This window comes from Phyllostomus discolor, chromosome 2 (genome assembly GCF_004126475.2).
Source record: "Phyllostomus discolor isolate MPI-MPIP mPhyDis1 chromosome 2, mPhyDis1.pri.v3, whole genome shotgun sequence".
Lineage (NCBI taxonomy): Eukaryota > Metazoa > Chordata > Mammalia > Chiroptera > Phyllostomidae > Phyllostomus > Phyllostomus discolor.
In genome coordinates, this window is record NC_040904.2 from 169,377,149 (window position 1) to 169,404,408 (window position 27,260).

The following is a 27,260-nucleotide window of genomic DNA, read 5'->3' on the forward strand; positions in this document are numbered from 1 at the left end:
AACTAGAAAACAGGCTTTAAAGAGATTAAGGTCAGACAACTAGTGAGGTTTGAAGCCAGAGTTTTTCTAAAACCTGTGCTAAAGGAACTTTCTTGCCCGTATATGAAGAGTACTGGTATTAAAGAAAGCCTCAGCACCAAATATGCAAGTGAAGTATATTCTAAACAAAAATATGTCAGAATAACCTAGGCTACCTACAAAGTTTGACAACATTGTTATAAGGTGGAATTCAGGTAAGAAAAATAATACTTGCAGAGCATTCTGCAAGGGATTACAAAATTAACAGTGACATATCAGAGGCAGGAATCAGTTGATTTATGTAGCCAAGAAGCTGGAAAGGAAATAACTATCAAGCTGAAGGAGTTAATTGCCTTAACCTTACTCTGATGTGAATAAATTGAAGGCAGTAGGGCATATATTTGTGATAGTTTAAGCCAGATTGATAAAATAAAGGTAGATAAATCAACAAGATTACATAGCCATCAGGGGAATTTTAAAGGAAATCAAAGATGACATTGCAGAACCATTGACCCAAATGTATAATAAGTAGGTTGTGCCAGAGTACAGATTGAGTACAATGTAGATAGAGTCCTAATCTTAAGAAAGCTTGAATAGCCCTCTGCAATGAGAGACTGAACCACACCTCCAAGCTAGGCAATCTTCTATAGTCTTTAATAGGATTGGCAAACTTTTTATAAAACAGGCCAGAGTGTAATTATTTTAGGCTTTGCAGAGTATATGGTTTCTGTTGCAATTATTTAACTTTGTCATTGTAATGCAAAAGTAGCCATGGGGAATATGTAAAGGAATAAGCATGACTGTGCTTCAACTAAATTTTATTTGTAAGAAACACTCACTCCACCCCAGCTGGTGTGGCTCAGTTGGTTGGAGCATAGCATTGTCCTGTACACTGAAAAGTTGTGCGTTCAGTTCTGGTCAGGGCACATGCCTAGGTGCAGGATTGGTCCTGGTTGGTCAAGGCAACCAGTCAATGTTTCTCTATTATATCCTTGTTTCTCTGTTATATCAGTGTTTCTCTCTCTTTCTTTCTCTCCCCTCCCTCTCTCCCCCTTCCTCTCTCTCTAAAAGCAATGAAAAAATGTCCTTGGGTGAGGATTAAAAAATAGGAATAATAAATAAAACACAGCTAGTGTTGTTTTTTCCCACTGGACTACAATAATGGATAGACTCCCTCCCTAGACATCATTAACAAACAGCCTTGCTCATGGTTTCTCCAAGGGAAAATAACATGCTTACAGGTAGAATCAAATTTTTGAGTAGATAATTGAGAGGCACTTTATTTTAAGACTGGAAGATGCTGCATTAATAGTAATGGTTAACATTTGGATGTATGTTAAACAATATCATAAGCCTAAGTTTGCCTAACACTAATACCCAAGTCATTAATCACTTAAATAACATCTCTCAGAGTACCTTCCTGAATGCCCCCTCTTTTTAAAATTAAAGTTGTTTAGACAGAGAGTTGAATTTGGGGACTGATTTATCTTGGATATAAGATTAGAAATAAAGAATAAATAGGAATAGCCTATCTATGAGAAGTTCAGAGGGTCACTGTGGATTCTCTGAATACCTTAGCCATACAAATCAATATAGTATTTAGCATCTTCATGAAGCATTCTTTGTCCTTGGCCTTACGTGTGCCCAACAAAATAACAGCCCATTCTTTCTCCCAGGGTCTTTATCATTCAACCTTGGCTCCCATTTTTATAGTAGAGTCTGTAATGGCAGGATTGGATTTAGAAATGGGGTAGGAAACAGAATTAAACTTCCTCATGGCCATTCATATACCTTCTTTTTCTTTCTTTGTACCCAAAGGATCTGATTGTACCTTCTGACAAAATATTTTATTGGGTTTGGTGATTAGTTTGTTAGAAATGTTGATTTGTCTTTTTTTCAGTCTTGTGTTTGCCTTTGTCTTTCACTTTTGTCTCGGGAAAACAAAGAAATTGGGCAAACAACAATTTTATTACTGTTCCCTATTTTTCTGTTCTTACTAGCAGTGATGGTGATAACAACAGCCATTAATGACATGGTAGTGGAGTTAAGATTTGAATTTAGATCTGTCGGACTCTTAACATTATATTTATAACTAGAATGTTGATTTCTTTCGATACTGTGGGTTTGCTTGAAGAATAGTAGGAGGAAGCAAGAACAGGGAATTTTGAAGTGAACTGGAAAAGAAAGTTGTTCTGTTTTGTAGTTGATGGAAGGAAGCACACTTTGGAAGAGGACAAGATGAGAAGAAGGGTAGAAGTTTTAAATGGAGCCAGCCAAAGCTAAAAAGTTTAGTTTCTGTTACCAAAAACCTCTGGTCCTTTGTCTGGTTCCTTGAAGTGCTCCAGCAACTGCTGTAGTAGAAAATACATCATTAGCATTGCTGGTATAACTTGAAGCAATTTTCTGTTATAGAGGATGGTAGTTATATCCTAGAGCTGTGCTATCCAACAAAGTTGCCAGCAGCCACATTGGAATATGTAGATTAATTAAAACTTAAATAAAGTTAAAATTTTAGTTTTTTCACTTGCCAGATTTCAAGTGCTTTACAGCACTTGAATATAGTTCCCCCAGTAGGGAACAATTCCCTATTGGGCAGCACCGTTCTGGGGAACTGAACATCCTTATATACCAAGGTATTACTATTCACTGTAAGGACTGGCCTGGGACTCGCACGTCCGTGTGTTTCAGCGTTTGTGTGGGAAAATGTGTGTTAAGTTCCTGGAAACTGTTTCATGTCAGTGGTTTTATTTTTTTTCTTTCATTCCACATTCTAAAAGTTGATAGCTTTTATGATAAATAAAATTTTAAGGGTAGGCCACTTATTCTTCCCAAACTGTTTTTATGAACATATTTGAATTAGTATTTTCACATAACAGAGACAGTAATAGTAAAGGGCAACCTGGAAGGTAGAAGTACTTTAAAATCATTATATTAGGGATAATTGACTTAAAAGGTATTTTAGTTTGGAAAGGTACAACCTAGGAAGAGATGTTAAAGATTGAAATTTGCAAATTAAACCCATCTGAAAAGTAAAGAGTTTACCTAAAATCTAGAGTGAACATCCATTCTTAGAAATTTATTTGAGGTAAACTAAAATTAAAAGAAAATTGTTTGATTTATAGATAATTAACTTACAGAACTTAGTAGTAAGTAGTCTAGATAGAATATGACTGCCGTGGGTGGCATGGCTCGGTTGGGCATTGTCCTGCAAACTGAATGGTCACCAGTTTAATTCCTGGTCAGGGCATGTGCTTGGTTGCAGGCTCTGTGGTCTGCCCCTGTTGGGGTGATGGCAGAAGGCAACAACATTGATGTTTTCTGTCCCTCTCTCACTCCCTCCCCCTCTTTCTAAAATAAAAAAATTTTTTAATTAAAAAAAGGATTCCTTCTCCCCAGATCTCTACTCACCATAATTTAAAAAAAAAAGTCTATGACTTACAGTTATAGAGTCATAAATACTTAATCATGAAATTGGGTTATATCTAACTTTTCTGGAAACCACGAGGAAGGATAGTCCTGGCCGCCCTTAGCTTATTTCTTAGGTCCTTTATTAACCACAAATTACTAAGACCATGAGTCTTTATTGTATTCCTGTGCTCCTATTACTGGAAGTTCAAAGCAAAAATGGTATTAAAAACCCTCAATTCTTAGATTAAAAAGTGGAGTCTAGGCAGATAGAACAGATAAACATAAACAGGTTGCAAGTCGTTGAACTGAAATTTGAGACTTTTATCTAGTGGAAATGCTAAGACCCCATAATTTTGAATGAGTAAACTGGCAATGTAGTGTAATTGTTTTTTAGGTATGGAAAGTGTTAATGAATGAAATGTTCCAGAAGAAGCACACAACTTCTAAAAAGTTGTAACACTCAGCTTTTAAAGCAGATTTCCAACATACAAGGAAAAGTAGTCTGTAACATGACTGAGGTCTCTTAGCTTCTCAGTGATAAACTGTTAGGTATTTTCTTTTTAAGATTTTATTTATTTATTTTTAGAGAGGGAAGGGAGGGAGAAAGAGAGAGAGAGAGAAACATTAATGTGTGGTTGCTGGGGGCCGTGGCCTGCAACCCAGGCATGTGTTCTGACTGGGAATTGAACCTGCGATGCTTTGGTTCGCAGCCCTCACTCAATCCACTGAGCTACTCCAGTCAGGGCAGCTGTTAGGTATTTTATCACATGAGTTAGAGAAGACACTACTTATTTTAAAATATAAATTATGATATATTAATGTAAAAATAATATAAACTTAATGTTCTTAAGGGAGGAAATGTACAAATAGCGTGAACTATTCAATGGGACATAAATTATTTAGCTACATGAAAGGATGGTATTTTATATCTTCTGAAAAATTCCTAGGTTTTAAAAATATTGTTAATTTTCCAGTTAACATTTTACCACATCGAATTAAGTCCAACTTAAATATAGTTTTTAAATATTTAAGATAATGGGGGAGAGGTTATAGTATGACTTTCCCCAAATAAAGAATTACACTCAATTATAGATCATACAGGAGCGCATTATGACTCTAAAATCAATTAAATTGGGAAGTCGTCTAGAGCAGTGTTTCTTAGGCTTTAATGAATACGTGTGAATTATGTACAGATCTTGATAAAAATGCAGATTTGTATTCACTGGATCTGGGACTGTGCCTGATGTGTCTTGCATTTGCAACAAGTTCCCTGGGTGATATTGATACTGTCTTTATTTTTTATGTTAATTTATTGATTAGAGAGAGAGAGAAACATAGATTTGTTGTTTTTGCTTATTTATGCATTCATTGGTTGCTTCTTACATGTGTCCTGACCAGGGATAGAACTTGCAACCTTGGTTTATTAGGATGACACTCCAACCAACTGAACTACCCAGCAAGGGCAATACTGTCTCGCTGGGTGAATATCAAGTAGAAAAACCTATGACTACCTGAATGTTTTAATTTTTTTAATTTGTATTTTTTAAAGATTTTATTTATTTATTTTTAGAAAGAGGGGAGGGAGGGAGAAAAACATTGATGTGTGAGAGAAACATCAAACACTGACTGGTTGCCTCTTGCACACCCCCAACTGGGGATTTGGCCTGCATCCTTTCAATTCATAGCCCCACACTCAATCCACTGAGCCACACCAGCCAGGGCTACCTGAATATTTTAAAAGTAATCCTCTGTCTCAGCAAGTCCATCATTTCTAGTTGCTCAGTTCAAAATACTTTGGAATTGTCCTGGACTCTTGTTCTCTAACATATACCTTGCATTCGATCTTGTCCACAAATCTTTATGGCTGTAGTTTGAAAACACAACTGGAATCTGAGCACTTTTCATCATACTTGATACTACTCTGGTACAAGCCAGTGTCTTGTGCCTCTAGATCATTGGAGTAGTCGCCATGATGGCCTCTGCTTTTGGTTTGCCACCTCTTCTGTTTAAAATCCCCTGTAGGCCTGTCTCACTCAAAGAAGCAAATACCTTAGTCTTCAAAATGTTGCATGATTTTATGTTCTATTACCTCTCTATCCTCATCTACTTTTCTTCTCTTGTACTGTATTCTAGCTACATTAATCTGTTTTTGTTCCTTGAACACACCAGACATGCTCCTCTAGTCTGCCTTTGGACTTTCATATTTGCTGTTCTTTTTGCCTAGAATTCAGTTCCTCAGATACCTATGTAACACTATTGCTTCTTTCAGATTGCTAGGTCAACATGTCACTTTGTGAAAAAGGTTTTTTCTAAACACTGCATGAAATAACAGCTTCTCCACTTTCTCACTTTTAACCATACGATTAAGCCTAATTGTATGGCTTTTAAAAATAATTGTTTTATTTTTCTCTACCGCACTTCTCAACATTTAATGCACTAGATATTTTACTTTATCTCCCCCTATAGAATATAAAGGCAGGACTTTGTGTCTTAATCAGCTCTGTACTTGGGGCATTGCCTAACAGTATGTCCGTAGTACTCACTAAACTTTTGAATAAAAAAAATCCCACAATACATTGTTGAGCTCTCTTTGAATACCTTCACTGATAGATTATTCTACCTCCCTGCAGAGCATCCCATTTCATTTGAAGGTAACTGCTAACCTTCTCCTTACTCTTTAGGTTCTTCCAGGCTAAACAGTCTTACTACCTTACCTTTCTGCATATGGTGGTATGGTTTCCAGGGCTGTCACATTCTAGTCATCTTCCCTGGACACTCATCATTTTGTTTGTCCCAAAAGAATAGCACTAGCATTAAAACAGGTTGTACATGTAGGCTGAATGAGAAGTTTTGCTCTCCGTTTTGACGTTCTACTTTTATTAAGGTAGACTGTGATTGAATTGACTCTTTTTAAGTAACTCTATTCCTGACTAATTTTAAACTCTTAATCCAGTAAAACCGTTAAGTTATTATCATATACAATATTCTACTAAATTTCTTATCTTCTGCTTTACAGTTGGTTTTTGAACCAAAGTCAGGCCTCTGCATATCTTCTTATATAAACCTAATAAAGAATATTCCTGGGCCGTGGATTCTTTTAATGTAGAAACTAGCATGTGTAAATTATTTAGGAAAACTTATTTTTAAAAGTACTTAATATACATGTGGGAGAGTGATAACAGATGAAATTAGTGATTTCTTGTGTCTAGATATTCTATAAAGTATTTGAATTGTTCATTGAAATCATGTCTTGCATCAATTCAAGAAAGAATTCTAAGAGTTGATTTAAAGAACTTTTACCTCATACCTTTGTTCCTCTTTACTAACAAATTAATTCCCTTTCCCACACTTCTCATTTGCCTCTTGTAATCACCATTTTTCTAATTCTCTAGGCCAGAATAATCTCTGATTCCTTCCTTATATTGTTATTTCTGTATTTAGTCATCAAATCCCAGAGATTCTTGAACTCTTTAATTTCGTGCTTTTCTGTCCACTTCACTGCCAGTTACTGTAGCTATGCAAATCTCTCAGTTTCTAATGTCTCCCCGCTGAAACCCATTCTGTGCTTTGCTGGCAGGTCATTCTTTTAAAGGAATCACTTACATCACTTTTATCACGTTAGTCTTCTTCAGGGGAATCTATAAGATCGAATTTAAACTTCTCATCAACCCTTAGAGATACCTCTATAATCTAACCCTACTTGATTTACATCACTCTGCTTTTGTTTTCTTTACCCCTCACTGTAATCTTTCAGATGACCTTCTTGGCATACATGCTCATCCTTTCTCAGGACACACACTTTTCACTCACTCATTCTTGTTCTTGTCAGATTGGCCTAGCTAAATGATGTTTTTTCCCTTGATACTATGTTTCTCCTTTATTGCCTTGAATTCCTCCACGTATATAACCTATCACCTTCGTTGCAAAATTTAGTCCAAATTGATCTCCTTTTTTCTAAGCTCCAATTATATTTATATGTCTGACCACACAATTTAACATTTAGTCTTTGTTGTTTTAATACTTTTTAAGGCTTTTTCTTTCAGTAAGACTGTATGCTTGATGGCAAGGACTGTAAAAGTGTACTGGATTATCCACAGAATTTACTGGCATGTACTGTTTTCTTTCATGTGTAAAATAATTTCTCAAAGTTTTGGGTCCTTTTTATATTATTGGGAAAAGGCATACATTAAAATTCCCTATTATAATTCACCCTATAGGAAACCCCTTTTCAAGGAGAAATGAAGAAGAGAACTGTATATACCTTAAATGTGGGAGATCAGGAGTATGAAGATATGGAAGGTAATTTTTCATTTTTATAAAGTTCTTATGTTGAAAGCAAAACTTAGTGTATTCAAACTGTTCACTTGTATACATTTCAAAATATACAAGGATTTTAATTTTTATTTATTTTTGTTCTTAAATTCTGAAATAAGCTGCCTGAATAAGAAGTACACACATTTTTTCCCCTTTTTTCATGTCTTATTTTTGATTTCTCAAGGTTTTTGGTTTCTTGAGCTCTTTTCTTTTTCTTCTTGAATTTTTGCTTTCTACTGATGTATGAATTACATACTTTCTGTTATTGTTGTCTTTTGTTTTGTTTGTAAAATAATGGTGGTATTTTCTTCTGCTCTCAAAGTTAATTTTAATCTTCATGGCCAATAGTAAAAGAACCTTAGAATACTTTAACTGTGACCATCTTGCTTTAGTTTTATAGGTTGTAGTCATTCATCATTTTGTTTGTTTTTCTGAATACCACAAATGATATTTGATACAGATAGAATATTTGAGGGGGTCGTTTTTCTCCATTCCTTTTTTAAAAAATTTATTTATTTTTAGAGAGGGGGAAGGGAAGGAGAGAGAGGGAGAGAAACATGAATGTGTGGTTGCCTCTTGCATGCCCCCCATCGAGCATCTGGCCCACAACCCAGGCATGTGCCCTGACTGGGAACTGAACCATGACCCTTTGGTTCTCAGGCCCTCTCTCGATCAACTGAGCTATACCAGCCAGGGCTCCATTCCTTTTGTTCTGAAAGAAACCCATAAGTTCCGTTACTGGAAAGTCTATTGGTGATAAAGTCTGTTTTTGTATTGATTTTTTTTTTCTTCTCAAAACTATTCAAAGATAGAGACACAGTTCTGAATTGATAGTTTTTTCCCCCTCTTAGCACTTAATTTCGTCATTTTTTGCTATGAAGAGCTCTTTTCAGCCTTGTCATTCTGTTTTGGATGACCTATATTTTCTCTCTTTTGCTTTTAATATTGTTTTCACCATTAATGTACAGCTTTGCTACATTGCTAAGAGGTATAGGTTATTTTCATTTCTCCTGTTTGGCATATCGTTTTTTTATTTGTTTATTTTATCATTTCCCAGTAATTATTGCTTTAACCATTGCCTCTCCTTTATTTTTTTCCTTCTGGACTTCAATTATGTTAGACTGGGTCTGACCTCATTTTCTAACCTTTCTTTCATAGGTGATATCTGCTTGTGTGTCTCTTACAGTCTGAGTAATTTTCTTTCTCTTCCAGTTCACAATTATTTTTTTCTTCTGGGTCTAGTCTGCTGTTCAGTCATTCTATATAGTAGTTGAAAATTCTAATATTTGAAGTCAGTGTGAATCTAAATAAATTTATAATAAATAAATATAACATGTAAATATAAAAATAAATCTAAATAAATTCTTGTTTCTGCTAATTCTTACTCAAGGCAGTTTATTTTCTTAGGTGTGGTAATGTTTGATTATGAGCTCATATTTGATAAATTTAATTTGTGGAACCCTGGGGGGCCAAATTAAGGATGCTTTCCTGCAGAGGATTTGTATGTTTTTCGTCGAACCTTTGTTGGAACTACTTTAGCATCACTTGAAGGTCTTGTTTTAACATGGGAATCTCTTAGAAAGTTTCCCTACCGAGGTAGGTGTCCTAATGGTTAGTCTTCAGATCTGAACACTAGTGTGGATGTTTGCTCCCAGGAAGATCCCAGATTTTCTGTTTGCTTGGTGTATACTGTTCACATTTCAACGAACCATTTTTTTATTTTTGTTTCATTTTATGTTGAATTTTGGAGTTGCCTTTATTTACTTTTGAGTCAGCAATGCATAATTTTGTATGTTGGTTACATTGCTGGTGGGTATTTAAATTAGTGCAAACCCTTAGAGGTATAACTTGGTATACCCAAAACAAAAATGTACATATGTGTTGATCTGACATAATTCATTTTAGGAATTTAATTCCATAAAAAACTATTAAAATATGAAATTACAAAGTTGTTCATTGCAGTATTGTTATAATAACTAAAGGTTGAAAACAGGTGAATGTTCATCAGTAGGTTCAACGATACAAAAAGCAAACTGGTGTGTGTAGTGTTCTAGCATATGTGTGAAGGAGATTTGAAAGAACATGTGTTAGGATTTGCTTGTCTATGCATTAAAAAAATCTTGGGAAGAATGGAGAGGAAACTTAACAGTTGTGAAATGTTGGGTGGAACTGGATAGATGGGGGTAGATATGAGTGGGAGATTTGTCACTGTGACTTTTTTTTACTTCTAAATTTTCAAGCCATGTGATAATTTAAAAAATAAGTCATGAAAAATTATTTTCATTGCCCTATTAAAAATATAAATTAATATTGGGAGTATTGTGCTCAAAGTATGTTTTTATAACGTATCTAGACCTAATTACTTCATAGTAGAAAGGCCCTTTATTGTTATCTAGCCCATGATATTGCCACAAACATAAGTCATTTGGTCTGGGGAACTTAAAAGAATATATGGCTGCTTTCCTTTACAGGTGAAGAAAACAAAGATAATACTGCTACCACTGTTCTGTTGTACAGTGAAGCTGACAGATGTCCTATATGTCTTAATTGCCTGTTAGAGAAGGAAGTTGGTTTTCCAGAAAGCTGTAATCATGTCTTCTGTATGACCTGTATTCTTAAATGGGCAGAGGTGAGTCTTAAATATTAAGTAAGTATTAAATATTATTGTATTTTAGTTTCTTATCATGATTTCATTCCACCTAAAGATTTGACACTCCTTTTCATAAATTATTTCACAGTAATATGTGTTCCCCTTACTTTGGAAAAATTTCCCTGTATTATTCAAATTCTGTCAGTATATTCAGCTTTTGTTCTTTTATAAAAATTTTAAATATATACTTTAAAAATTTTTAATAACTTTATAGGCATAACAGATTAAGTATTCTCTTCTGGTAGAAATATAGTTACTCATCTTCAATGTACTTGATCCTCTTGGGATAATATCTCTTTACTACTAATATGTTCTGTTTACTTTGTGTTTTATATTTTCCAGAGAATTTTTACATAGATTATTTGATTTCTTGTTTATAGCAGCCTTGTGGGATAACCAGAGCAGATGTAATAATGTCCTTCCGTTTTACAGATGAGGAGATTTGGATTTTTGCATTCTGTAACGTGGCCAAGGAAGGTTTCAAAGCTTAAAAAGCAGAAATGAATCTTGAATTGCACTTTCTAATTTAGTCTGAACTCATTTCAGAGTCTGAGTTATATTACCAAATTTCTTCATAGATTGTAAATGATTAAAAAACAGGACACTTGCAGACTTTATTTATTGTGTTGACTCAATTTGGGCCTATGTAAGTTGATCATAGTACTGGTACATTGAATATTCATTATAAGGCCCATTGTTATGGGTTGTGAAATAACTCATTGTCATATTAATGCTATGTGTTCAGAATTAGTACTTTGTCAGTGTATAAGTATTAGTAAAGGAGGCAAATGTCAAATATTTTTAACATTAATTACATTCAAATTGTTTGATATCCCTAAATACATTGGACTTACCATATTTTTCGGACTATAAGACGCCCCCCCCCCCCCCCCCCCCCCCGAAAGGGGTGTGTGTCTTGTATTCCGAATATAGCTTATCTGACTCACTGTGGGGGTGGGCAGCAGCCTATGTTATTTATGTTATTAAGTGTTTTTTGTTTTTGTTTTGTTTTTTAAAGAAGGACTTCTTTATTTATTTTTTGAGAGTGAAGGGAGGGAGACAGAGAGAGAGAGAGAGAAAGTGAGAAACATCAATGTGCGGTTACTGGGGGTTATGGCCTGCAACCTAGGCATGTACCCTGGCTGGGAATCAAACCTGCGACACTTTGGTTCACAGCCCGTGCTCAATCCACTGAGCTATGCCAGCCAGGGCTGTTATTAAGTGTTTTATCACATTTTTTTCTTCAACATTTTTTTCCTATTTTCCTCCTCTAAAACCTAGGTGCGTCTTCTAGTCCTAAAAATATGGTATTCACTGATTACGTAATTGGGGTTTTGGAGTTCTACGTTGTACTCATATTTTAATAAGTAGTGTGGAAAGGAGAACATAACTGTACACTGACTATAACTGGAGTTTGGGAGAAGGGAAAGATTTGTACCAGTTGAATTCATAGTCATATACTTCGAAACAAGTCTATTTAGATTAAAACCTAAACTGGTCTTTGGCAGAAAGGGACTAAGGATAGGTGAAAATGTATTTAGGGGGAAAGTATTTTGAGTTTAATTTAATTATTTGATATAATTATAGATCTCTGTGTTTGCAGGAGCATTGACTAATGAAATAAGAATGCTTATTCTCAAAGGTGACTTTTTTTTACTCTTCTGGTCCCGAGATATGGCCAGAAGGGATAGCACCGTCACCAAGAATAATTTGGAGGTTGCCAAGGACTTGTTTTAAAGTGTTTTCAAGTCCGACCGAGAACTCTGACATTTAGAAAACAAACAAAAAGAATGCCTATTCTCTACCACCCAACTAAAGATTTCGTCTGCGATGAATTTAGTGCATCTGGGTTTGCTTTGTGATTAAATGTTTATAAAACAGAGATTTGCTTTCAGTAGAGAAGCAGTATTACCGGATTGGTAGAAGGCTCCAATTTAGTGCTTTTCATGAGATTGTGTTCAGTGACTACATAATTGTGGAGTTCAGCAACATAATCTGAGTATGTGTATTTCTCTATGAAAATTAGAATTTGTAAAATAGACACGATTCTCCATCCTTCCTTATACTGTAAATCAGGGGTGTCCAACTCATTTTCACCAGGGGCCACATTAGCCTCAAGGTTGCCTTCAAAAGGCCAAGTGTAATTTCAACTCCTTAACAGTTAAGGAGTAGTTACATTTATACAGTCCTAAATTTATTTTGGCCCTTTGGAGGCAACCGCGAGGCTGATGTGGCCCCTGGTGAAAATGAGTTGGACACCCCTGTTCTACATGCGTCTTTCATACAACCATAAATTTTACTATGGTGTCCATGTTCCTGGTTTCTCTAGAGTATATATCTAGAAGTGGAACCACTGGGTTGTACACTGTGTATATATGTAACCCTAATGAACAGAGCTAAACTTACCTATGCTTTTAACTCTTGTTAAATATTTTTAAGTTGAAAATACTTGATAACATACATAATGTTGCAGTCGACACCTTTCTTGCATGCAATACTTCTTTTGTGTTACTCTTGCATATAAACATTCTGTTGAAGCTAAATTGCTTTTAAAGGAGTACTTATCTGCTGTACTACCATTGCAACTAAATTGTGGTGGGGGTAGGGTGTTGTGGTAAATAAAAGTAATTAACCTTGAAAATGGAAAGTAAACAGAATATTCTGAATTATTTTATTGCCCTTAATGGGGATAGCAGCCATCAGATCAGTTAAATAAACCATTAAATAGAGTGGTAAGAAGAGTACAATCTACTAATAAATTGTTTAAGTAATAAATGAATACTGTTTAACAAAATCACTTAGTCTTTGAACTAAATTTTTAGTTTGAATCTTTTATTGGTATGATAAAAATTAAATGTGTTTTGAAGTGTATATACATACTCTGACAAATAGGATCAGATTTTAGATTCACTAGTGTTTTTTCCATGGCTATTAAGTTATTAATCTCTTCTCATTTTCCTCAAACCTCTCCTGTTTTTATTTGTTTGTTTGTTTGTTTGTTTTTTATCCTCACCTGAGGACACGCTCATTGATTTTAGAGAGAGGGGAAGGGAGGGGGAGAGGAAGGGAGAGAAAGGGAGAGGAACATCAACCAACTGCCTCTCTTGTGTGCCCTAACCTGGGACTGAACCCACAACCCAGGTATGTGCCCTGACTGGGAATCAAACCCGTGACCTCTTGGTTTATGGGATGATGTTCCAATCAACTGAGCCACACCAGCCAGGACTCAAACCCTTCCTGCTTTTAAAGAGAAGGCATATAGTTTACTTTGGATTTCAGGATTAGGAAGTAAATGTCTATATTTATAGTCTACTAATTGTCCAGGCCCTATGCTAATATTCTTTCATTTAAATCACTGTCAGTGTTTATTTGATATTCAAGGCAAGGATTCTGAATGCTAATTTGTTTCTGAGCATCTCAAGGATAGCCTGAAATTAAAATAATTTTAAAAAATTGATCTGTAGTTTAAATTTTTACTAATGTTCACTTCTAGTAGGAAGGTAGAAATTAAAGTGAGATTTCTTTTAAGATTTTATTTATTTATTTTTAGAGAGAAGGAAAGGGAGAGAGAAAGAGAGGGAAAGAAACATGTGTGTGGTTGCCTCTTATGTGCCCCCCACTGGGGACCTCGCCTGCAACCCAGGCATGTGCCCTGACCGGGAATCAAACTGGCAACCTTTTGGTTAGCAGGCCGGCGTTCAATCCACTGAGCCACACCAGGTAGGGCCAAAGTGAGATTTACAGTGGTTGAATATATACATAGTAAGAAAACAGTACAAAATGTATGCAGGATCATCTTCCTAGTCTTATGTGTTTTTCAGAAATTCAGCTGTACTGTCTGAAAATTTGTACTTAAGGTTCACTGAAATATGATTCAGAGTGGATATCAAGAACCAGAAAGAAGGACTCATTTATCTTCCCTTTAACATTTTAGGCATGAAGAAATTCTGCTTTGTAAGGAACAAGTAAAGTTAAGGTATATAAAAATTGAGTATATTTGTTTTGGACACATTCCTGAAAGTTTTTGTGTTTTTAAAGTATCTATATCCAAAGTTAATTTCAGTCTTTTCATGCTCTAAAATTTTGATTTGTGGTTATTTAAAACAAAAGCCAGGTAAGGACTTTAAAGTGATTAAATAACTGAACTTAGTCTTTAGGTATTTCATAGAATCTACTTTAGAGCAAAAAGATTCAGGATAATGGAACCTGTGGTGGCCTAAATGTCCCATGGCCTAATTGCCTGCCCTTAAGGACACTAGAGCAAATTCAGGTTAAGCATGTCCACTATAACTATGTTTAATTTCAAGGAACTCATAATAAGCCTTTTGGTTTATAAAATTATAGAAATAGAATATTGAACTAAACAAAGACACAGTAGTCGACACTTAAGGAGAGTTGAAATTTTTGTTAAAGCATCAATATTACAGTTGAGAATCTGCAATTAAACAAAAGAAAGCCTTTAAACTGATGAAATACATATAGAGCCAATATACTAAAGTTTATCCGCCACTCAGAGTTATTTATGTTACCCACCCTGTGAGCAAAAACACAGTCTAAACATAGAGTTTTTAACTTGCACATGAGTTTGTCTGAACTTGCACATTTTAAAGTACAGTCATGTACTACATGATGTCATTTTGGTCAGCTACGGCCTGCGTTTACAACAGTGGCCCAATAAGACTATAATGGAGTGGGAAAATTCCCTCGCTTTGAAGTTGTAGCCGTCACAGTGTTGTGGAACAATGCATTACTCACATGTTTGTGGTGGTGCTGGCGTAAACAAACCCTCTGCACTGCCAGTCATAAAAGTATAGCAATACAGTTATGTACTGTGCATAATACCTGATGATATGACAAACAACTGTGTTACTGGTTTATGATTTACTACACTGTACTTTTCTTTTAAGAGAGAGGGGAAGGGAGGCAGAGAGAAACATCAACCAGTTGCCTCTCGCACATGCTCCAATTGGGAACTGAAGCTACAACCCAGACATGTATCCTGACCAGGAATCAAACCTTCGACCTTTTGGTTTATGGGATGACACTCCAGCCAACTGAGCCACATTGGCTAGGGCTATGCTATACTTTTTATTGTTATTTTATAATGTACTCTTTTACCTATTAAAAAAAGTTTGCTATAAAACAGTATGCTGTATTAAACTGGCAGCAGCCTCGTACATCTTGTGAATACCTTGTCTCTTGAGTGCATCATTTTTTTTGTGTGTTTAATTTAGTCTGTTTTGTACTGTGGTGTGCTGTATGGGCTTATAGCCTGGGAGCAATAGGCTGTACCATAGAGTGTAGGTGTACAGTAGGCTAGACCACCTAGGTTTGTGTAACAATCACATAATGACGCATTTTTTGGAATGTGTCCCCGTTGTTAAGCAACGTGTGACTGTCAATAATTAGAAAGGCGAAGGCTAGAGAAGTCTGACAAATGCCTGTAGTGGTGACAGCTCATCATAATGATGATTCTTCGTAGATGAGAAGATACCCTGTTCACACACACACAGGTTAAGAAAATTTATGATTTGGCAGGTTGCCAAGAAGTGGTTAAACATTTGGCCCTTAAACAGTTAATGTTTGAGAATTTAGAAATGGTTCATACTTGAAGTGTTCAAGAGTTTTTACTTTATTTAAAGGGACATACAATAATATATGTGATTATGAGGTTCTTGATACCACCAGAGTTCTTTTATCTTTTAAATAATGCAAAACATTTTTCTTTAAGTAATTTTTAAAATGTTATTACCCTTACTATAAGTTATCCTCCCTCAGTTTATTTACCTTAGTCTTCTATTTCATACTGAATTCTGACAGCTTCAGTTTGGGAAAGTGAGGTTAATGAAATCAAAATTGGACAGTTGGCAAAGGTATGTTTTCTCTCATGAGACTAGAAATGAAGAGATCTTACTATGGTGATGTACAGTTCTTGAAGAAGTTAAACAACAGTGTTCAATGCAGACAGGTGAGGAGTACATTTTTTAATTAATAATACATCAAAAATCAAAATATGACTGACTGGTATCTTGACTATTGATGTATTTACATACAGATATTCCTTTATACTGTGAATATAAATCTATATATCATCCTGGCAATTATGTAATTTTTCAATTATGTAATTCAAAGTTTTGGCTGGATTTTTTCAATCAGTTTTTCCTATAATTTTAATTTTTCTTTATTCCTGAACTAAACCAAACTTCTCTGTTATGTAGTTCTCTGTGAATAATAATAATTTAAACCTAGCTGTGGAATGTTACTATTAGTACTTACCCTTATAATTTATAAAGCATAGTCAAATACATTATTTCATTTAATTATTACAACCTCTGCAATAGGTGATTCAGGGCTGTCTCTCTTTATCCTTAAAGTGAATTAAAGAGGTTGCTAGTTCTGATTTCTCCAGAAATTGAATTCATGACTTGATTTTTTCAAATCCCCCATTGCTTTCACCTTGTAGATTAATCCTCTGGTAAAACCCTTAATAGAACAAAGAAAATTTTTACATTGTGAACACTCATTACCTACAGCATATGTGTAATAGACTTTCATTTCATAGTTGTTTTTTACCAGTTGGATGAATTAATACATATTTCTGTGTGGCCTCACTTTAAATACCAGATTTTGTAAAATGATTTATACAAGTAGTTTATAGAATTTTCTGTTTTTATATTAGAAAAAGAAAGCCTTAACTATTAAATATCAAAAGAAATAAAAATTAAAAGCAATTCTACCCAACTGTTGTATAGTTGAGAACCTGAAAGATTTCCTTTAAGTAATTAGAGAAAATGCCTTCTCGGTGTTAATTTTGTCACTGATAGCCATTCGACTTTTAGGAATACGTTCCTGAAATCTGTTATAAAGAATCACAGTTTCACTAATATGGATTGACAAGGACTGTGTTGAAAGAACTGGTTAAGTGTGGTAGGGAACATGTAGGCTGACTACAGGTTGAGCACTTCTTTGGAGGTCCAGACTAGGTATCTCGGAACCATCAACTTAAAAGGATATGTCCCAGTAAATAGCTTTAAAATAAGCACCGACCTCTAATAGTGTACATTTCTAAGTCATCTTTATTTGATTTTGAACTGCAGTTTTATATAACATGCTGTGTTTGTTAGTAGCAAAGATAGATGTTGTAGAGATTCCCATGAACATACAAACCTTGCTGTAAGCATAGGTACTGAGACTTAGAGTCTTTAAGCACTTACCTTTAACACTTGCTTCTCTCTCTCTAGGAGGGGCTATCTGTAGTCAGCCTTTGTGATTGAGGATAGAGCAGCAGCAGAAAGCAAGAAATATTAGAAATCAAGAATCCTGAATTCCCAAATAAGGAAGGTTTCCTCTTGTTACATTTAAATATGGGTTTGTCTGAGCTGGGAATTTACAACGCTTCAGAATATTAGGGTATGTCTTATTGAAATCATTAGGAAGATTTTTGTTCTATCAAAATTGCCTCCTTAGCTGATATAATCTTAGTACAGAGCACAGTAAAATGTAAGCTCTGTTTTAAAATACACATTACATTGTAAAGCAGTGATCAAATCTATTATATTTTGTAGCTGTATCACAAAGTTGAATGATGATATTGGACTATTTTCATTATGACACTAAATAAATTAGATAATTTAAAAATTACTGAAATGAAAACCATGTTGATTTATTTTTTTTAAATATATTTTATTGACTAAGCTATTACAGTTGTCCCATTTACCCCCTCCCATATTGATTTAAGTAGGTGAATAATTAAGGATATTTTTGTTGTTGTATCTAAGGAATCAAATGGTAAATGATCAAGGGGTATTTATTTTGTTGTATATAAGTAAAACAGAAAATTTGGGATAATTTTCTCCAGAACTAAAATTATGTTTAATAGAATAGGTAGGTATATTAGTTAAAAAATTTCGACATTAGTTTTAAATGTGAATTTTTAAAACCACACAACTCAAAAAGAAAATTAGTTGAGTTGCAAAAACTCTGAAAACTAAGATTAAAATGTCTTTGGATTTTTCAAATGGATATCTGCTGGATCTAAGGGTGAAGTACCTTTGGAAATGCCTTAAAATTAGAGCAATGTGAACAATTTTTAAAAGATCTATTTGTAAAACTTTTTCATTACATTATGTATAACTTCATGCCTTTGTATCTATTGATGGTGTCTTTGAACTTGTATTGAAGTAGTTCTATACTTTCCTTACAGTAGACATTTAACATTAAAATTAAAGACCTACTTAATTTTTTAAAACCGGTCTTTAATTTATTGAAGTATGCTATGAAGACTTAATTTAGAATAATTGACTTTTCTGTTTCCCCTTTGAAATGCTTTGCTGAACTGTTCTGTGATCAGAAATGAATATCATCATTTCTTAGTAGCATAGCAAAGGTATTTTGTCTATGCTAGGTAGCTTGTTTTCCAACCTGTGCTTTTGTTAACTTGGAGAGGATAACTGGTTTTAAGAAATTTTTCTCATGGCTGAGACTGAGTCAAAGAAAATCTATTAACTTTTACTTTCTAGTATGAACTAGATTATTTTTGGGAAGTATATAAGTATATGCATGCAGATTATGATAATAGATAGCAGTGATTTTTCCAACTACTGTTTTTTCTTTTTGTTTTTATAATAACAGTGAAAACCTTCAAATGAAGCCTTAGACAAATCCATGGTAATTATGCTTAAGTAAAAAAGAATAAAACAAAATCTTACTCAAAACCCCATTATTTAAAACAGACCAGAATGGAATGGCTCAGGTTCAAGCTGTCAGTTTGAACATTGTAAAGGAAAAAGTGTCATTTAGCTGATGTCAACAGAGGAAATTTAATAAAGAAGAAAGTGGGATTGTGTAATTTCAGAGTTTTTGAAAGATTCAATGCATCTGATATAGCATAAATTTTTTGAACACACAGAGTGGCTTTCCTTGTATCTTAGTAAGTATTACATATTGGAATAGATATAATAAAATGACAAACTTTACTTTTTACATGTCATGAACTTTTGCAAGTCCAACAAAAAGTCATGAAGAACTCACGTCTCTCACATGTGTATGTAACTTGTACATCATAGTGAGGGTTATCTTTCTGTTAATCAGCCAGGCCTTTTTATTGTTAGTCCAGCAAACCTAGTTGGTGGAGCTTATACAATATTTAGTATATATCACACACTCTTCTAAGAATTTCCGTTCCTTTTTTTTTCCCATAAATACTTTAGAAATAAGTTATATTATTAACCCCATTTTCACTAGTAATGTAACTGAGATACAGGGGGGCTATTTGACTTGCACAGGGTTACACCCAAGGACAAGATATGAAAGTACAATGTAAATCCAGAGCCCCTCTACACATTGTCTTAATAGTTTTTTAAAAAACATTGAAGGAAACACATTTTCATTTATTATTTTATCTTTTTAGGAATGTTTATCAAAATTTACCTTTAATAGAAATTAAAGTATGTTTTGAAACTTCATAAAAATGAGTACTTGAAAGTTTTTACTTATTCTTTTGAATTATAAATGTATTAACATAACCCCTAGACTAAGAATTACATACAGTAAATGCTAATGTGGTAAACACAACCACACATAATCATGATGTTGAGTTCTTTGAACTAGAATTGCTCTTGGCAGTGCATTATTAAAAAGATGTGGACACCTTTGTCATTACTTGTAGTAAAGCTTAAGGTCAAGTTTTCTGTGGGGAAAGTAGCAGCATCTTAAATCCATAGTACTTAAAAGTAAGCTGAGCTGGATTCTATCCGAACCAATTTAATATATAGTAAGGTCACATTTCCTAATTCAGATGTGGTAAATAAAGCATTTTTATCAGGGCTTACTTACTTAACCTTAACAGAGTAATAAAAGTAACTCAATTTATATTTTGGTTGCTCCAAAGTGAGTTGCAAGCTTTGTGAAAATATATAATCACTGGCCTCACATAGCCTGACCTGCCTGCAGCTTGTACAAGCATATCTCGAAATGAACCAAAGTCCAGAATGGTAAAAATCACAACAGTTTTTCACTAGGGAATGTAAGATTTTATCAAAATTCCATTACTATATGTGGTCTTTTAGACTATTACTATTAAATTGTTAAAATCCTGTTTGACTTTTGAATTATTATTGAACCATAGGTATTAATAATACCACCTTTTAGTGTTTTTGCCGTAGGCTGTAGGATCTATTCTTCTATTCTGGTAGACAGCTCCATCTTAAATTGTTCAGATAATACAAACCCATTCCTGTGCAAATGTTTAATAGTATTATCAGAGAAATTCTTTTTAAAAAATTATTTTAGAGAGAGAAACAGAAACATCAGTTTGTTGTTCCCCTTATTTGTGCATTCATTGGTTGATTCTTGTATGTGCCCTGATGGAGGATCAAACCCACAATCTTGGTGTATCGGGACAACGCTCCAACCAACTGAACTACCTGGGAAGGATTCAGAGAAACTCTTTAATTATAGTTGATTCACATCAATTTTTAAGGTATAGGAAATATATTTAGATGAAAATAAAGTTGGTTTAGATTGACAGAATGATTAAGGGACAATTTTTCTTAGTCTATGAAGAATGCTCACAATTCCATTTGGAAAGGACCAGCAACCTAGTTTAAAAAAAAAGCTAGGCAAGGGGCATAAATAGACAGTTTTTTTTAAAGCAATTTGAAAACTTATAAAAACATGAAAATATGTTCAACCTAACTCAAAGAAGAAAATGTAAAATTAAAACTAATATGGCATACCACACTATTAAGAATGAGGCAGCTCTGAGGTGGTAATACAAACTAAAACACATAACTAAGAGAATTCAATTCAGTGTATGAAGTAATTATAATATATTTTATATTAAAAATACATATATTTATATACTCATTGGTTATCTCTGAAAGGATATATAAGGAACTACCAGATTTTCCCATGTATAATAAGCTCCCGTGTATAATGCACACCCACATTTTTTGGCCCAAACTTTCAGGGGGGGGGGAATCTTGCATTTTAATTTTTTAATTCAGTTATTTATTTATTTCTAAAAACAAAACTGATTATCATATTCCAGGGTATTTTGTATACAGATATCATTATTGCTTCCTAGGGTTACACTTTTAATGTATAAGCATAAATAAAAGAATTAAAAACATTTATATAGATAGGGAATTAGTACTACCCATGTGTAGTGTGCATCCTTATTTTTCCCTCAGAATGTGGGCAAAAAGTGCACATTATACATGGTAAAATGCCGTACTTCTGGAGAGGACATCTAGGACGGTGGGTGGGAGGGAGGGAGGGAGTGGAGGAATCCTTCATTTTCTTCATATCTTTAAAAAATGTTTATTGCTGGTTTAACCACCTATTTAAAGTAATTAATTTTGGAGACATTATTGCCATAGAATATTAAAATCTGTAAGGGACCTGTATAAGCTATTCCTTTTACAGCTGTGATAGCAAGTTGCCCAAGAGCTTTAGGTCACAGAGTTAATTGGTTTCAGCCCAGCTCTGTTTTCATTACCCCAGTAGTTCTCAACTGGACAAGTAGGTCTCAATAGGTATTATCTTGATCATAGAGATCTTTTCTCTCTTCATCATTGTATTCCACCTACCTACAATACAGTAGATGCTTAATAAATATTTGAATGAATTAAACAAATTTAAGGTATTTATTACTCTGTGTCAGGATACAGGTGGAAAGTTTTTCATCTTTACCCTTAAAAGAAGAAAAAATATTTTTCTGTTTCCTGTTCCAGTGGAAAGCTTATCATAAATGTGTTTGTTATAGATTAATTTTCATTTATTCCAAGGAAACGTTTCTCAAGTTTTATTTTGTTAATCAATTTTCAGACACTGGCTTCATGCCCTATTGACCGAAAACCGTTCCAGGCAGTGTTTAAAGTCAGCACGTTGGAAGGCTGTGTTAAGGTAAGGCTTATATTTTATTTTGCAACATGAACAGTATAAACTTAATTCAGTTTGTTTTAAAAGATCTCCAGTTTGAGTAAATTTGTGACTTCTTCAACTTTAGGTTTAATATGCGATTATCATTCTTCTGCAGCATAAAAACCTCAGTTTTCTACAAGGATTCAGAAATTCCAACTCTTTTTTTACTTTGCCCCTTAAAGAGGACATATTCAACATAGTCATATTTTGTTTTTTACAAAATGTATGAAATCCCTAAAAGTATTTCACATTAAGTCTTAGTTACAGAATATTTCAATTTTTAGAATATTGTTAGTGTAAGGATGTCTGCATCTGTTGATTAATTGGATAGTGCCTTGAATACATTTTTTAATTAAAAAATATTTGAAATGGACTGTTAGATTCAAAGACCAACCCTGTAAAAAACTTAAGTCCAGAATACCTGAAAGGTATGTTTTCATAAAAGAAAACATAATGTTGAGGAGATAAAGATAGTAAAATTAAGTGTAAAATGGTGTCTTTGTTCTTAAATTCTGGTGCTTCCTTAAAGGAAAATGAGTTTAACTGGAGAAAGATAAGGAGGTTTGTGGAAATCTTGAGAGGGACTTCTCAGAGTTTCAAGGTTGGCATAGGCAGATGACTTTATTCTTTTATTAAGTGTAATTTTATTGTAATGCTTGATGTTAATCATGTCTGTGAGATACATGCACTGTACATATCTCATTGGTGTTAATTACTAGGAACCATGATTATGATTTGTATGCACATTTTTGGCTTACAAATAAAAAAGAAATTGGAACACATTCCTGAGTTTATGAGTAAAAGGTTAAAAGAGAAAAGGACAGTAAATGGTTAAGTAAACTGTCTAAGAAAGAGATTTTTAAAAATAATTAATATATTTTAACCAGATGCTGTTATTTGTTCCAATAATGTCCCTTATAGCAAAAGAAAGTCTCTTTGCTCATGTGTTACAATCATTTGTCATGTCTCATCTCTTTCAATCTGCAACATTTTCTCAGGCTTTTTTTTTTCTATGACCTTGACAGTTTTTAAGAGTAAGTTAATTCATTAGCTAATTAATTAAAATTTTATTGATTTTATTGGGGTGATGGTTAAAATTATATAGGTTTCAAGTGCACAGTTCTATAATACATTATCTGTTTGTTGCATTATGTGTTCACCCAAAGTCAAGTCTTTTATCATCATTTATCCCCCTTTACCCTCTTCTTACCTGCCCCCACCTCCATTTTCCTCCCCTAATCATCATACTGTTGTCTATGTCTTACGGGGTTTTTTTTTCTTAATTCCTTCACCTGTTTCACTCAGCCCCCCAACCTCCCTCCTTTCAGACAGCCATCAGTCTGTTCTCTGTATCTGTGAGTCTGTTTCTATTTTATTTTATTTTATTTTATTTTATTCATTAGATTCCATATATAAGTGAAATCATGTGGTATTTGTCTTTAAGAAAGAGATTTCTTGCAGTATCTCTTAATAAGTCTCAAATGATATAGAGCTAAAAAGAATATTCAAAAATATATATATAAACAATGCCATTGATGGGGAAAGCAAACTGTTCCCAGGTAGTACTGTAAATCAACTGTAAACTTGTTTGCTGTCTGTGTGAGAGGAAGGGGTATGGAATACAACTGTTTAAGAATTAGATGGTTTCATTTTAGGTATTCGTACTTTGTTTTGGTAGGTTTTTAGTATATGTGTCTCGATGTACAAATAAGACTGCAACTCAAATAAAAAGACACATGAAAAATGATTTTGTTGTAATTGTTTAAGTGTGGACATCTATGGAAATTAACATACATCTTGAAGAAAATATATTAGTGTGTTATATTATAATCTAAATTAAAGCATGACTTCTCTGAAAGACATGTTCTCTGGTTTTCTAGACTATATGTTATATTGCTAATGATTCATTAACATGAGCTAGTGTCCAAAGATATTTTTCAGTAAGATTTTGTTTGTTGCTTGGAATAAGAATTTTGTTTTATTAATAGTGTTTGTGCTTAAAATTTTGGTGCACTGTTGTCAAACTTGAAAGGGATTTCTTATATATGACATTATCAATGTATGGACTCTAAATATCTTCCTTTGACCTTTGCTTCTTTTGACTCTTCACTTTATTATCTTTTTCCTTTTACAACTGAATTTGAATGAGGCATCTACACTTGCTTACTTCATTTTCTCAATTCCCAGTTCCAGTGAACATTGACCTCTGTCAGTTTGTCCTACTAAAACTGTCCTAAGGGCCAGAATAAACTGCCAACTGGCCAATCCCATCATTTCTGCATATAATGCTGTTGAGTGCTCTTATTTCCTTTGGCTTCTAGGTTATACTTCTCTTATGGGTATGTATGTAAGTATGTGTTATGTATGTGTTTGTTTTACATATCTGACCTTTACAATCTTCTTTCCCACCTCCCTGCCCTCCTTACCTTTTTTTAATTATTGATTTGAGAGAGAGAGAAACATCAATTTGTTGTTCCATTGTCGTTTCACTTAATTTATGCATTCATTGGTTGCTTCTTGTATGTGCCCTGACTGGGAGTCAAACTCGCAACATTGGCGTTTTGGGAGGACACTCTAACCAATGAACAACCTGGTTGGGGCTCCCCTTACCTCTTCTTAAATCACTGGGACTCCTTGCAGCAGTCCCCAACCTTTTTGGCATCAGGAACCAGTTTCGTGCAAGACAATATTTCCAGGGATGGGGGCGGGGGTGGGGATGGTATAGGGATGATTCAGGTGCATTACATTCAAGCTCATCTCCTGCTGCGAGGCCCTGTTCCTAATGACCTGGACCAGTACTCGTCCACGGGGTGGACATTGGGGACCCCTGCCTTTTATGATCTTCCTTTCAATTCTCTAGGTATACTTTCTCCCTAGGTCTTCTTTAAAGTTCTGTCATTAGCCTAGATCTTTTTCCATAGAACTAGACTTGTATTTTCAACCACTTGTTAGATATCTCCATCTATAATACAAAAGGAATCTAAAATTAACAAATCCAAAAATCATCAGGGTGTTTTTAATTTTTTACTCTCTGCCCCATCTTTGCCTGTTACTTCTGCTCAATGTCTTAAATGTGTCCCTTTTCCATGCCTCTGCTATTAACTCTTTGTAGGCTGTCATGCTGCCATCTGGACCAGTTCTGCCAATAGAAACATACAGGCCACTGTGTAATTTAAAAATTTTAATGGCCATGCTCTGACCAGTGTGGCTCAGTTGGTTGGGTGTTGTCCTGCAAACTGAAAGGTCGCCAGTTCAATTCCTAGGCAGGGCATGAGCCTGGCTTGCAAGTTAGGTCCCTGGTTAGGGTGCATACAAGAGGCAACCAATCGGTATTTCTCTCACATTGAAGTTTCTTACACTCTCTTCCTCCCTTCCCCCTCTCTTAAAACAAATAAGTAAAATCCTTAAAAAACCTTTTAATAGCCATATTAAAAGAGTAAAAAACAAAAACAAATTTTTGTAATTATTTAATCCAACATATCTGCTATATTATTTCAACATGTAATATTTTAAAATAATTGAGAGGTTTTTTCCATTTTATTGTTCTAAGTCTTTGAAATCCTGTGTATATTTTTCACTTACAGTACGTCTCAATTCAGACTAGCCACATTTCGAGTGCTCAGGAGCTCCTGTGGCTAGTTACTATTTTCTCAGTGTAAATCTTGACCATGTGTTCTAAGAGCTTTCTTTGGGTTTCCTTTCCTGGCCTTTATAGTCTTTCCTTAACTGCTTCATTCTTCACATCACTGCCACAGTTAATCCTAAAAAACAAATTCCATCATCTCTTTGACTTGCTTTAAAAACCTCACTTATTCTAATTCCTATAGAATTACTTCATTATTCATGGCCCTTTATAATCCAGTCCTAATACTTTACATCAACTTCATAGCCTACTAATCTTCCCATCTGGATTGACGTCTGTGTTTTTTCCTTAATTTAGAGTAATTTTTTTAGACAAATTTTATTTATTCTCTAAGACCAACTCATAAATCATTTACTCATTAAAGTCTTTCCTAGAGTTACTTTTCAGTCAGTGCATATGCTGATCTGTGCTTATATCTCTACTATGAGCACTTAATCTGTTTACGTGCCTATCTCCTACTCTTGTTTTCCCAGAGCTTAGCATAGGTATTAAGTTTATGGTTTAGCATGCTTGAATGAATAAGCATATGTACTTGGGCTAGAGTTTCATTCAGACAATTTTGTTTCTTTAATTTTTTTCTTTTCAAGGGAAAATTGATAGGTTATCATTTGTGATGCTAGATTATTACTCTAAATAGGTGGTTTTGCTTTTCTCATAGGTTCAAGTACAGTCAAGAGAAACAAAAGATAAGATAAATGAAAGCTCTTTTAAGAAACAGCTCTTCAGTCATGAAAATTCTAAAATCTGTACGAGGTTAGTAATGAACTTAAGAAGTGGAGTCAAAATGTGTAGAACCAGAAAATAACTAGTAAAGAAAAACTGAGTACTTCAAAAAAATGATATGTGGTTTAAATGTGTTTAATTGCTTCTTTTAAAGCATATACTTAATAATTTAAGGAAGGACCAGCTGAAATCTGAAAATATAATTTGAGCTCCATCTTTGATAAATTGGTTTTCTTAGTTTTTATCCTAATCTGCTTTTAGATTGATATTTTTATAAAATAAAATGTTACAACAGTGTAAAGTTTTTGTTAAATTTTATGAATGCTTACTCATTTTTGCATATAATCACAACCAACAATGGATAAGTAGTGGTACTGAGACCATATTTTTGAGTAGCACTGCTTTAGTCTTTATGGACAAAAAGTAGAAAGTAACCAATGATGTAACTCACTATTCATGAGATAGTTATTTCAAGTACTTACCATCTTTCTCATTTTGCTTCTTTGTCTTGTAGCAGGCACTTGCTATCTACTGTAACAAATGTTTACATTTTTAAAAGGTTTAACATGTTTGGATTTG

The 27,260-nt window shown here is 34.1% G+C and overlaps 1 protein-coding gene across 6 annotated transcripts in view; it reads left to right on the forward strand.

Moving 5' to 3' along the window:
* The window catches only part of SCAF11 (SR-related CTD associated factor 11), a 72,236-nt gene that overhangs the window by 21,519 nt on the left and 23,457 nt on the right, over positions 1–27,260 (forward strand). For 4 of the 6 annotated variants that reach the window (XM_028532862.2, XM_036019146.1, XM_028532861.2 and 1 more), the window contains exons 3-6: positions 7,644–7,725; positions 10,212–10,369; positions 22,220–22,297; positions 26,617–26,711. In XM_028532862.2, coding sequence (XP_028388663.1) covers positions 7,665–7,725; positions 10,212–10,369; positions 22,220–22,297; positions 26,617–26,711 — 392 coding nt within the window. In that variant the 5' untranslated portion in view covers positions 7,644–7,664. Of the gene's footprint in view, positions 1–7,643; positions 7,726–10,211; positions 10,370–19,037; positions 19,058–22,219; positions 22,298–26,614; positions 26,716–27,260 lie in introns of those variants that run through there. The other 2 variants (XM_036019145.1, XM_036019147.1) reach the window with 2 other exon arrangements.